The following is a 13,828-nucleotide window of genomic DNA, read 5'->3' as shown; positions in this document are numbered from 1 at the left end:
CATCTGATCTTTGACAAACCTGACAAAAACAAGAAATGGGGAAAGTATTCCCTATTTAATAAATGGTGCTGGGAAAACTGGCTAGCCATATATAGAAAGCTGAAACTGGATCTCTTTTTACACTGTGTACAAAAATTAATTCTAGGTGAATTAAATACTTAAATGTCCCACCTAAAATCATAAAAATTCTAGAAGAAAACCTAGGCAATACCATTCAGGACATAGGTACGGGCAAAGACTTCATGTCTAAAACACCAAAAGCAATGGCAACAAAAGCCAAAATGGACAAATGGGATCTAATTAAACTAAAGAGCTTCTGCATGGCAAAAGAATCTACCATCAGAGTGAACAGGCAACCTACAGAATGGAAAAAAATTTTTGCAATCTACCCATCTGACAAAGGGCTAATATCCAGAATCTACAAAGAACTCAAACAAATTTACAAGGAAAAAAAAAAACCCATTAAAAAGTGGGCAAAGGATATGAACAGACACTTCTCAAAAGAAGACATTTATGCAGCCAATAGACACATGAAAAAATGCTCATCATCACTGGTCTCAGAGAAATGCAAGTCAAAACTGCAATGAGATACCATTTCACGCCAGTTAGAATGGCCATCATTAAAATGCCTGGAAACAACAGATGCTGGAGAGGATGTGGAGAAATAAGAACACTTTTACACTGTTGGTGGGAGTGAAAGTTAGTTCAACCATTGTGGAAGACAGTGTGGTGATTCCTCAAGGATCTAGAACTAGAAATACCATTTGACCCAGCCATCCCATTACTGCGTATATACCCAAAGGATTATAAATCATGCTACTATAAAGACACACGCACACGTATGTTTATTGCAGCACTGTTCACTATAGCAAAGACTTGGGACCAAGCCAAATGTCCATCAGTGATAGACTGGATTAAGAAAATGTGGCACATCACATGGAATACTCTGCAGCCATAAGAAAGGATGAGTTCATGTCCTTTGCAGGGACATGGATGAAGCTGGAAACCATCATTCTCAGCAAACTCTTACAAGGACAGAAAACCAAATGCCACCTGTTCTCACTCATAGGTGGGAATTGAACAACGAGAACACTTGGACACAGGGCATGGAACATCACACACTGGGCCCTCTTGGGGGATGGGGTAGGGGGAGGGCAGCATTAGGAGATACACCTAATGTAAATGACGAGTTGATGGGTGCAGCACACCAACACGGCACATGGATACCTATGTATCAAACCTGCACGTTGGGCACATGTACCCTAGAACTTAAAGTATAATAAAAAATAAAAAGCTAATTTAAAGCCTTTGTCTAGTCTTTGTCTAGTGTCTGACATTCTTTAGGCACACTTATTGACTGCTTTTTTCCTGCTTATGGGCATACTTTCTTGCTTCTTTGCATGTCTCATAATTTCTTTGTTGGAAACATGACATTTTACATAATGTGACAACTCTGAAAATCAGATTATCTTTCTCCAGGGTTTCTTGTGGTGGCCACTGATATCCTTTCTCAGTTTGGTTAGTAGTCAACTAATAATTAAACAGATTTCCTTAAATGCCTAGGACCAATAAGTCATCTCCCAGTCTTTAAGAAGGGGCTCTGCGTGTGTGCTGAGGCATCCCATCAACAGTTAGCAGGCAATTGACAACTCTGCCTTCGTCTTCATATCCAGCTCTAGCAGTGCTTCAAGGTTAGCTAGAAGTGAGAGCTTCGGGACTTTTCAGGTATTTCCTGAGTACATATACAGTCCTGGTCATATGTATAATTCTATATATGTATATGGCCTTACAGATTTTCAGAAATACTTTGGAACTTTTCAAAGCCCCCTACAGATATCTCATTCCTGAGCTTTTCTTTTTAAGCTTTTTAATGAGCTTATTATTTGCCCCAGTTGTTTGTCCATCTCAGGTAGTTGCAATGCTAAACAACTGCCTCTTGTTTTCAACCAATGACCCTGAGGAAAGGCTGTTCACACTGCATGAACTCTGAGTATATCAAATAAAGACAGCCTTGTAAATGAGGTCTTCCAGGAAATTACCAAATAGTTCAAATAATGACAATTCTGTGAGGCTTTAAAGGGACTCAGACACCTTTCTGCTCTTTCCAGTAACTCCCAGTTTTTGATGTGGTGATGAAGGTCTGAAATTCTCCCTGGAACCTCCCAGGTTTTAAAATTGATGGTTTGCAACTGGACTTATGGGTCTGAAAAACTTGGCTTGATTATTTAAAGGACTAGCAATTTCACCTTTTGATACTGCCTTTGCAAAAATTCTAACAGTGGGAAAATTGTGACAGTTAAAGAGATCTGACCTAACCAACTCCATCTTGCTTCTAACCTCCATGTGTCCTTGTTTATTCCCGAGCATAGGCCAAACTAGCTTTGAGAGAAACTTAGTTTATAGGTTAACTTTGAAACAAAGATAATAATAACTTCCTCATGAAATAAACCTCCTTCTTACCTAGAGACCACACTGTCTTTGTAAGACTAATCAATTAGCCATAATATAAGAAATTATGGTTTCAGGAGTCATGCAGCTAGAGGCCATAAGATTCTGAACCTCCCCAGTCGCTCCTAGGTATAACATCACTATTGCAAAACCTAAAATTGGTGCTTGAGATGTTTTTTGGACCCTAGGTTCTGATATACCAGCTGGTGCCACCCAGACTGGTAATTTGGCCTAACCAGTTTTGCAATCCTACCCAGGAAAAGAAGACAGCAAGAAGAAGCCACTTTCAGCCCCTATGACTTCATCTTTGATCCGTTCAATCAGCACTCCCTACTCCCTGATCCCTACCAAATTCTCCTTAAAAGCCTTGGTCTCCAAATGTTCAAGGTGACTGATTTGAGTAATAAAACTCTAGTCTCCCATTTAGCTGTCTGTGAATTAAATTCTTTCTCTACAGCAATTCTCCTGTCTTAATACATTAGCTCTATCTGGGCAGCGGGCAAGGAGAACCCATTGGGCCATTTCACTATAAGGTCTTTCTAGAAAAGATTCCTCTCACAGACACTGGTAGCTCAAGCTGGTGACACCGCATGGCCATTTGTGCAAATAAGGGCTCTTCTTTCTTTGCGCATTGGATGTCTCTCTAATCTCCAGTACTTGCCTGTACTCTCTTTCTCTTGCTATACCATATCCTTTGCCTTTAAATAAACACCTATATGAATATACTCTGTGGAGTCTGGTGAATCCATGCAAATAACCAAACTGGGGAAATCTTTGCAATATAATACTATACAGCTGCAGAAAAGTATGTGAAATGTATCTGTGGACTGATATGAAAAGATATCTAGAATATATTGTGAAATGAAAATGCAGGTGAGGAACTGCAATATAGTATACTGTTTTTCTTGTAAGAAAGAGAAATACAAGGGCATATAATTCTACTTTCTTGATTTGCATGAGGAAACACTGCAAGTTTACACAAAAAATGCTATTAAAAATTATTAACTATGGAAGTGGTGGAAGCAATATATCTTAATGTATACATTTTCATATTGAAGATACTTGCACACACGTTTATAGTAGCACAATTCACAGTTGCAAAATCATGGAAGCAACCCAAATGCCCATCAATCAACGAGTGGATAAAGAAACTGTGGTGTATATATACAATGGAATACTACTCAGTCATAAAAGGGAATGAACTAACAGCATTTGGAATGACCTGGATGAGACTGGAGACTATTATTCTAAGTAACGCAGGAATGGAAAGAGACTATTATTCTAAGTGAAGTAACTCAGGAATGGAAAACCAAACATTGTATATTCCCACTGATATGTGGGAGCTAAGTCATGAGGATGCAAAGGCATAAGAATGATATAATAGACTCTGGAAACTTGCGGGAAAGAGTGGGAGGGAGTGAAGGATAAAAGACAACAAATATGGTGCAGTGTATACCACCTGGGTGATAGGTGCACCAGGATCTCACAAATCACCACCAAAGAACTACTCATGTAACCAAATACCACTGTATCCCCAATAACTTACGGAAAAATAATAATTAAAAACTAAAAAATTTCATATTGTTTTGATTTTTGAAAAACTTATATTACCCACTCAAAAAATTAAAATTTCAGAGTAGACAAAAAAGAAAAGAAAAATCAAGTTATGTGGTCTAAGAAATATAATAAAATATTATAGGGTTTCATAATAAGTACCAAGAATTAAAGATGGAAAAATAATAGACATGCCAAAGTATAAACATAAACAACAGAAGTAAACAGCAGCGCAAGATACAAAGCTGAAGTTTTACCTGGGTAGCATGTAAAAGGATTATTGCGTTAGTTCAGGATTTCTGAACAGCAGCACTAATGACATTTTGGGCAGGATACTTCTTTGTTGTGGCAGGCTGTCCAGTGCATTGTTAGAGGACAGCTCGCCTCTACCCACTAAATACCAGTAGCACTTCCTCCCCTGAGTTGTGACAACCAAAAATATCTCCAAACATTGTCAAATGAGGTGCTGGTAGTGGCAAGGGCACAAAAATTATGCCCAGTTGAGAATGACCGCTTCCATTGCTCTGAATAAGCAGATTTTCTGAGCAGCTCTAGAAAATGTTTTCCTAGCAACTGGTCTATATTCCCGAACTACTTTTTCATTGAGATGTCAAATATTTCATATAATACTTTTCCAGTTCTTTATTATTATAATCTTGACTCAGCCAGTATGTTATTTTGCAATGTCTTTGGAGTGACATTAATGATTTATCAGAAATGTTTTCCCTTTAATAAGATACTTACTTGAATTGCTGAATCATTTGGTGTGACTATTACTTTGAAACTTTTTGTGTGGAAGCCAATCTCTATTTCTTTAATTATATTAGAAAAAATAGAATTAAATGCTAATGTCCATATATGTACTTAATTGAGGGGAGGAATACCTTTAATATGTTTGAAGTAATCGTGTTACTGACTACCTTTCTTTCTTACCTTTCCTTGAGTGTCTGGAAATCCTTCGAAATCCTTCAAGAAATTGTCCACGGGTTGTTAAGGCCAGTAATTAGTTAATTAGTGCTAAAGCTGTCACAATCCCAATCTGAACATGATCTAAACTGAGATGCCCCTGCTAGAGCAGTAGTTCACAATTCTGGCTTGTGAGCTACTGCTCACAGTTGTGAGCACAACTTGTGGTAGGTATATAGAAATAGATGGAGCTTCTCCCTCAGCTGTATTCACGATCTTCTGAGAGTGATGCATGTGGTCATAATTATTTTTAAATATAATCCTTAAGTTTCTGAAGAAAGCAAATCCAAAAAAATAAGTCATATGGTCTTAATGTGGACTGGTCCAAAGATTATAGCACAACTATCTGCGTGAGCTTGATGCCAAATCTCCTTCCACTTCCCTGTCTTATTCCAGAGGGTGATGATGGTGGTGTTTATGTGATTCACTTCAGTTCAAGGAACAAGCACGCATTTCCCAGGAGAATCATTGTGGTCTACCCCATCTCTGAATCCAGGCGAAAGGGTTTCCTCATTGAAAGTGAGATAGAGTCAAAGCAGTAGTAAAGTGAACACCGTTTTATAGCTGCTATGGAAAAAATTATTGTATTTTCGCTGTAACACACACACACACACACACACACACACACACACACACACACACACTGCAGTCTCAAGACAGGATAGTTTAAAATCTTCAACTTGCAGTGGGATCTAACTACCTTCCCTTCCGTCCCCAGTGCCTCCTGATGCTTGCAATCTCATTTCCAATTCACCAGCGTGCATGAATGCAGACTCCAGATCCAGCGCAGAGCCAAGAATTCGCTCAGGGGCACCAGCTAAATAGCAAACATATGCCATGTCAAACATGTGAAAGCCTCAGCGACTAGGGTACCGCCGGGAAAACCAGTTCCAGCCCAGGAATTTCTGGGTGGAAACACTGGCCGCCGAGTTGTTTTATTCTCTTTGCTTGATTCAGGCTGGTTTTGAAAGCAGGTGTCCCCTCTCCCCCGGCTTCAGGAAGGGAAATCCCGGCCCCCGGCAGCTGCAGAGCTAAGAAAAACCGTCCCGCCAGGCCCCTTCCTGTGGTAACGCGGTCCTAACTCTGCTCTGCCCCACAACCCCACTTCACCCGGAGACGCAGACGCCAGGCTACCTGGCACTTAGTCGCCTCTTCCTCCAGCCTGGTTTCCTAAGCTCTGGAAAGCTTCCGGGCCTCCGGACGTTGTTTCCATCTTCGCCTTCGCTGCCTGGGCCGCATGCCTCCCGGGCTTATTTAGGAAGCGAAGTTAGGGCTACAAGTTTGGCTCCAGAAATGGGTTCAGACGGCGCAGCCGACGCCCTTCAGGGTCATTTCCGAACGCATTTCCAAATATCCTGGTCCTCTAGCCCTTGCCCGCCCCCCCGCCCCCAGCACACAAAACCCAGCCTGGCGGTGGAGCAGGTGTGTTGCTGGTGGCTCATCGCTGGCTTGGAGATAGAGGTGCTCGGTACCTGTCTCCTTTCCGACAACACCTGAAACCGTACCGGGGCACATCCCTCATCCAAAGATCCACGTTTAAGGTGTACGAATTCGGGTTTGGCCGGAACGCCCCCTCCCCGTGCCGACCCTGGAGGCATCTTCCGTGGGGTCTTTCTCTTCGAACCCAAAGGGATAAGCTCCTGGGTGCGCCAGGTCCGCCTCTTCCCTGGCGCTGGCCGGGGGCGGGAGTGGATAGGCTGGGACCTGTGTCTGATTAGCTGGGAGCGGGAAGCCATGGTCCCAACCGCTGTCTGCTGCGTTCCAGTCCGTCCAGGCCCTTCCAGGAGGAAGAGGCACGTTACAAGAGAGGAGGGGCAGGGGTCCCAGCACTGAATACCCTGGCAGGGGTTTTGACAGCTGCCACAGTCCCTGAGCTCCTGCCTGGCGCCCGAACCCGGTCCCCGCCATGGGGCCCCCTTCCACCTCAGGCTTCTATGTGAGCCGCGCGGTGGCCCTGCTGCTGGCTGGGCTGGTAGCCGCCCTCCTGCTGGCGCTGGCCGTACTCGCCGCCTTGTACGGCCACTGCGCGCGCGTCCCACCTTCGGGGCTGCCTGGACTCGGGGGTTCGGAAGCCGAGTCCTCCCCTCCCCTCAGGCAGAAGCCGACGCGGACCCCGAAACCCGGCAGTGCACGCGAGCTGGCGGTGACGACCACCCCAAGCGACTGGCGCCCCCCGGGGCCCTGGGACCAGCTACGCCTGCCGCCCTGGCTCGTGCCGCTGCACTACGACCTGGAGCTGTGGCCGCGGCTGAGGCCAGACCACCTTCCGGCCGGGTCTTTGCTCTTCACTGGCCGCGTGAACATCACGGTGCGCTGCACGGGGGCCACCTCTCGCCTGCTGCTGCATAGCCTGTTCCAGGACTGCGAGCGCGCCGAGGTGCGGGGCCCCCTGTCCCCGGGCACTGGGAACGCCACAGTGGGCCGCGTGCCCGTGGACGACGTGTGGTTCGCGGTGGACACGGAATACATGGTGCTGGAGCTCAGTGAGCCCCTGAAACCTGGTAGCAGCTACGAGCTGCAGCTCAGCTTCTCCGGCCTGGTGTATGAAGACTTCAAGGAGGGACTCTTCCTCAACGTCTACACAGACCAGGGCGAGCGCAGGTAAGGGCTGTACAGCCCGTGGCCCCTTTCGGCCCCCGCCCCTGCGTCCCGGTGCAGGCTGCGGGCCCAGCTGACTACCGTGTCCAGGTGCGCGTCTGCTGCCCTTTCCAAAGAATCCCCTTGCGGCGTTTTATTTATTTATTTATTTATGTAATTTTTATTATACTTTAAGTTCCAGGGTACATGTGCACAACGTGCCGGTTTGTTACTATGTATACATGTGCCATGCCGGTGTGCTGCACCCATCAACTCGTCGTTTACATTAGGTAGATCTCCTGATGCAAACTCTCACAAGGACAAAAAACCAAACACCGCATGTTCTCACTCATAGGTGGGAACTGAACAGTGAGAACGCGTTGACACAGGAAGGGGAGCATCACACACCGCGACGTTTTCTTTCAAAGGCGGACAGAGGGCGAGCGCCTCCTCTCTCTCTTTTCCTAAAACCTTACTCCGAATAAAGAGGCGGCGGAGACCGCTGTCCTTCCTCTGGCCAGTTTTCAACCCTGTGTCTGCTCATCCAGTTTGCTTCTATTGCTGCCCCTTTTTAGGTCGCTGGTACCCCAGAAGCTTATCGTTTTCTTCAGAAAGCACCTTTCCTCTCTAGCAGGAAATTTCTTCACCCCATTCAACAAACCCCTTGCCCCTCAAAGGTTGGTCCTTGGACCAGCAGCAGCTGTAAGGGAGCTTGTTAGAAATGCAGACGTGTTCTTTTTACACTCATTTGAGATAATATCTCCTACACGGAAAGTTTCCTGCCCCTGCACAAGAAGAATTGTCTCTTTCCGCGCTCTGAGACCACAATACTGTCCTCCGGCGAACGCCGGGGAAATAGCTTAAGTGGGAGATATCAAAATTTATTTTTTTCCAACCGGCGATCTCTTTGTCCACTCACACACTGGTGGAGCATTTGCGCCGAACACAACTGCATGTACTTTGCCCTTTATTATTAGAGAAAACGTTCTCAGATGTTTTCTGAGGGAAAGAATCCCAATAAATTACACCCTACACCATCTCCTGCACTACTTTCAAAATTTCAAAGGTTTTTAAAATAAATTTAAAGAGTTGCTCTCATGGATGTATAATCTGTAACTTTTGTTTTTAAGGGCAGCGTGCTTGGTTTTTCTTTTAAACAATACATCAATGCTTGAAAAACTAGTTTTGAAATTTTCTTACTCAGATGATGTGTTACTCAACTTGTGAAGGAATCTTTTGAAATTACTGTGTAGGTCAGGGTGCAAAATATTTCAGAGGAAAAAATGGAAACACTTTACCTACATATCTGACTTTTTTTTTTTTTCTTGCTGTAGGTCGGTAAATCCTCCTCTGTTCACCTACCTCTTCCTTGGTCCTGTTTCAGTGGGACTATGGCCCAGACAAGCTTGCAAAAATGGGAAAGGAAAGTCCCATTCAATTTTTCTATTATGTTGCTAACTCTAGTGTTAACTAGAAACCGTATTTTCAGAACATTAAAATTCAAGCAAGAAGAAATCTTAACAAAGTTCTACAGATGTTCATAAACCAAGGTCAGGCTCCAAAACTGTGATGTTTTGGAAGAGTTGTTACCCTCTGGGTCTCTGCTTCTGAAACCACAAGGAAAAGACAACTAAGGTTAAGCTTGAAGCCAGGGTCATGAAGAACCTGCAACAGGATGGCTTGTGGTCCGCCAGATTCTGGGAGCCCAGCAGGCCTAAGTTTGAACCTGAGCTGTGTGAATTGAGCTAGTCTCTTGACCTCTCTGAGTCTGTTTCCTTATTCACAGAATAGATACAATACTTGTCAACTATGAGAGTACTGTGAGAATTAAATGAAAAAGGGAGTACACAGTGGCACATACAGCCTGGGTAGTGGTAACTGCTATCCTTAGGTCGGATTATCATTATGATCAGCTTCCTTACTATCTTAACACAGAACCTGCCAAGTTCCTGGTATATATGAGTCTAAGAAGATTCCCAGAGGAGAGGGCAAAGGTGGCGAGTGGGGAGTTATTGCTTAATGGGTATAGATTTTAGTTTTGTAAGATGATAAGAGTTCTGGAGATAGGTTGACAACAATGTGAATGTTCTTAACACTACTGAACTTATTATACACTTAAAAATGGTTAAAGTGGTAAACTTGATGTTATGCGTATTTTACTAGAATTAAAAGTTTTTAACAAGCAAAAATAAATTATAGATCAGTGAGTTTAGAATGGGGTTTAGAAATTTATATGTTTTGACAATTGACTCAGATAATTCTGATGCCTACTATAGGCACCTGATATGGTTTTGTTGTGTCCCCACCCAAATCTCATCTTGAATTGTAGTTCCCATAAGCCGGTGGGAGGTAATTGGAAAAAGCGGTGGTTTTCTCCATGCGGTTCTCCTGATAGTGAATGAGTCTCATGAGATCTGATGGTTTTATGAGAATCTGACATTTCCCCTGCTTGCACTCACTCTGTCTTGCTGCCCTGTGAAGAAAGTGCCTTTCTTCCCCTTTCTTCCCCTTCATCTCCTGCCATGACTATAAGTTTCCCAAGGCTTTCCCAGCCATGCAGAACTGTGAGTCAATTAAACCCCTTTTCTTTATAAATTACCCAGTCTTGGGTATTTCTTCATAGCAGCATGAATATGGACTAATACAGTATCTCATACTTTTTTCTAACTTTTTATTTTGAAATAATTATAGATTCACCAGAAGTTGCAAAGATAACGTAGAGAGGTCCTAGGTGCACTTCATCTAGTTTATCTTACATAATTATAGTATAACATCAAAAGAAAGAATTTGACATTGGTACTATGCATATATATGTTTTTATGTCATTCATCATATGCATATATTTGTGCAAAAACTACCATAATAAAGATACAGAACTGTTCCACCTTAAAGATCATTCCCATACTTCTCCTTTATATGCACTCATACCACTCCCTAATCATCTCTAACTCCTGACAACCACTGATCTGTTCTCCACCTTTGTAATTTTGTCATTTTGAGAATGTTCTATAAATGGAATTATATAGCACGTGACCTTTAGAGATTGGCTTTTCTAATTCAGCATAATGCCCTTGCGATCCATCCAAGTATGCATCAATAGTTTGTGTCTTTTCATTGCTAAGTACTACTACATAGTATGGATGTATGAAAGTTTATTTAGCCATTCATCTATTGAGGGGTATTTTGGTTGTTTCCAGTTTTTGGTTTTACAAATAAATCTTTTAAGAATAATTGTGTCTAGATTTTTCTCTTTAAGAGGCGGGATCCCTCTATGTTGCCCAGGCTAGCCTCAAACTTCTGGCCCCAAGGGATCCTGCTATCTTTGCCTCCCAAAGCACTTGTACAGGTTTTTGTGTGAACATAGTGTTTATTTCATTGGGACAAATGTTCACAAGTGTCATTGCTGGATCATGAAGTAGTTGCATGTTTAGTTCTTTAGAAATTGCCAAACTGTTTTTCAAAGTGGCTATACCATTTTATACTCCTACCAGCAATATATGAGTGATAGAGGTTCATTGTATCATGGTCATCATTTGGTTTTGTCACTATATTTTAGCTGTCCTGATAGGTGTATGGTAATATCTCATTGTGGTTTTAATTTGCATGTCTCCAATGACTAATGATGTTAAACATCTTTTTATGTGCTTATTTGCCATCTGTATATCAGTCAGTGAAATGTCTCTTCATGCCTTTTCCTATTTTCTGATAGATTTTATTTTTTACTGTTGAATTCTAGAAGTTCTCTGTATATTCTAGATCTAAGTCCTTTGTGAGTTATATATAGTTTGCAAATACGTTCTCCCAGCCTATAGCTTGTCTTTTCATCATCTTAATAAGGTCTTTCAGAGAATAAAAGTTTTAAATAAAAGTTTCAATTTAATTTTGATGAAGTCCAAATTGTCTATTTTTTTTTTGTTTTTCCCATATACTTGTTTTTTAAAAATTATTATTATACTTTATGTTCTAGGGTACATGTGCACAACGTGCAGATATGTTACATATGTATACATGTGCCATGTTGGTGTGCTGCACCCATTAACTTGTCATTTACATTAGGTATATCTCCTAATGCTAACCCTCCACTCTCCTCTGATCCCACAACAGGCCGTGATGTGTGATGTCCCCCTTCCTGTGTCCAAGTGTTCTCATTGTTCAATTCCCACCTATGAGTGAGAACAGGTGGCATTTGGTTTACTCTTCTTGCGATAGTTTGCTGAGAATGATGGTTTCCAGCTTCATCCATGTCCCTACAAAGGACATGAACTCCTCCTTTTTATGGCTGCAGAGTATTCCATGGTGTATATGTGCCCCATTTTCTTAATCTAGTCTCTCATTGATGGACATTTGCATTGGTCCAAGTCTTTGCTATTGTGAATAGTGCCACAATAAACATACATGTGCATGTGTCTTTATAGCAGCATTATTTATAATCCTTTGGGTATATACGCAGTAATGGGATTGCTGGGTCAAATGGTATTTCTAGTTCTAGATCCTTGAGGAATCTCCACACTGTCTTCCACAATGGTTGAACTCGTTTACAGTTCCACCAACAGTGTAAAAGTGTTCCTGTTTCTCCACTTCCTCTCCAGCACCTGTTGTTTTTAATGATCACCTGACTTTTAATGATCACCATTCTAACTGGTGTGAGATGGTATCTCATTGTGGTTTTGATTTGCATTTCTCTGATGGCTAGTGATGACAAGCATTTTTTCATGTGTCTGTTGGCTGCATAAATGTCTTCTTTTGAGAAGTGTCTATTCATATCCTTTGCCCACTCTTTGATGGGGTTGTTTTTTTTTTTTTTTGTAAATTTGTTTGAGTTCTTTGTAGGTTCTGGATATTAGCCCTTTGTCAGATGAGTAGATTGCAAAAATTTTTTCCATTCTGTAGGTTGCCTGTTCACTCTGATGGTAGATTCTTTTGCTGTGCAGAAGCTCTTTAGTTTAATTAGATCCCATTTGTCCGTTTTGGCTTTTGTTGCCATTGCTTTTGGTGTTTTAGACATGAAGTCCTTGCCCATGCCTATGTCGTGAATGGTATTGCCTAGGTTTTCTTATAGGGTTTTTATGGTTTTGGGTCTAACATTTAAGTCTCTACTCCATCTTGAATTAATTTTTGTATAAGGTGTAAGGAAGGGATCCAGTTTCAGCTTTCCACTTATGGCTAGCCAGTTTTCCCAGCACCATTTATTAAATAGGGAATCCTTTCCCCAGTTCCTGTTTTTGTCAGGTTTGTGAAAGATTAGATGGTTGCAGATGTGTGGTATTATTTCTGAGGGTTCTGTTCTGTTCCATTGGTCTATATCTCTGTTTTGGTACCATTACCATGCTGTTGTGGTTACTGTAGCCTTGTAGTATAGTTTGAGGTTAGGTAGCGTGATACATCCAGCTTTGTTCTTTTGGCTTAGGATTGTCTTGGCAATGCGGGGTCTTTTTTGGTTCCATATGAACTTTAAAGTAGTATTTTCCAATTCTGTGAAGAAAGTCATTGGTGGCTTAATGGGGATGGCATTGAATCTATAAATTACATTGGGCAGTATGGCCATTTTCACGATATTGATTCTTCCTATCCATGAGCATGGAATGCTCTTCCATTTGTTTGTGTCCTCCTTTATTTCATTGAGCAGTGGTTTATAGTCATCCTTGAAGAGGTCCTTCACATCCCTTGTAAGTTGGATTCCTAGGTATTTTATTCTCTTTGAAGCTATTGTGATTGGGAGTTTACTCATGATTTGGCTCTCTGTCTGTTATTGGTATATAAGAATGCTTGTGATTTTTGCGCATTGATTTTGTATCCTGAGACTTTGCTGAAGTTGCTTATCAGCTCAAGGAGATTTTGGACTGAGTCGATGGGGTTTTCCAAATATGCAATCATGTTATCTGCAAACAGGAGCAATTTGACTTCCTTTTTTCCTAATTGAATACCCTTTATTTCTTTCTCTTGCCTGATTGTCCTGGCCTGAACTTCCAAAGCTATGTTGAATAGGAGTGGTGAGAAAGGACATCCCTGTCTTGTGGCAGTTTTCAAGGGGAATTCTTCCAGTTTTTGTCTATTCGGTATGATATTGGCTGTGGGTTTGTCATAAATAGCTCTTATTATTTTGAGATATGCTCCATCAATACCCAGTTTATTGAGAGTTTTTAGCATGAAGGGCTGTTGAATTTTGTCAAAGGCCTTTTCTGCATCTATTGAGATAATCATGTGGTTTTTGTTTTTGTTCTGTTTATATGCTGGATTACGTTTATTGATTTGCATATGTTGAACCAGCCTTGCATCTCAGGGA

The 13,828-nt window shown here is 42.0% G+C and overlaps 1 protein-coding gene across 1 annotated transcript in view; it reads left to right on the top strand.

Annotated features, from left to right (window-relative positions):
* The first annotated feature begins 6,696 nt into the window (after nucleotides 1–6,696).
* LVRN (laeverin) overlaps nucleotides 6,697–13,828 on the top strand; it is a 71,183-nt gene continuing 64,051 nt past the window's right edge. The window contains exon 1 of the mRNA XM_023194251.2: nucleotides 6,697–7,569. Within this exon, the coding sequence (XP_023050019.1) occupies nucleotides 6,875–7,569 (695 nt within the window). The 5' untranslated portion in view covers nucleotides 6,697–6,874. The remainder of the gene's footprint in view (nucleotides 7,570–13,828) is intronic.

This window comes from Piliocolobus tephrosceles, chromosome 4 (assembly GCF_002776525.5).
Source record: "Piliocolobus tephrosceles isolate RC106 chromosome 4, ASM277652v3, whole genome shotgun sequence".
Classification (NCBI taxonomy): Eukaryota; Metazoa; Chordata; class Mammalia; order Primates; family Cercopithecidae; genus Piliocolobus; species Piliocolobus tephrosceles.
The sequence above is the reverse complement of the archived record's forward strand: the minus strand, read 5'-3'. Positions and strand labels throughout refer to the sequence as shown.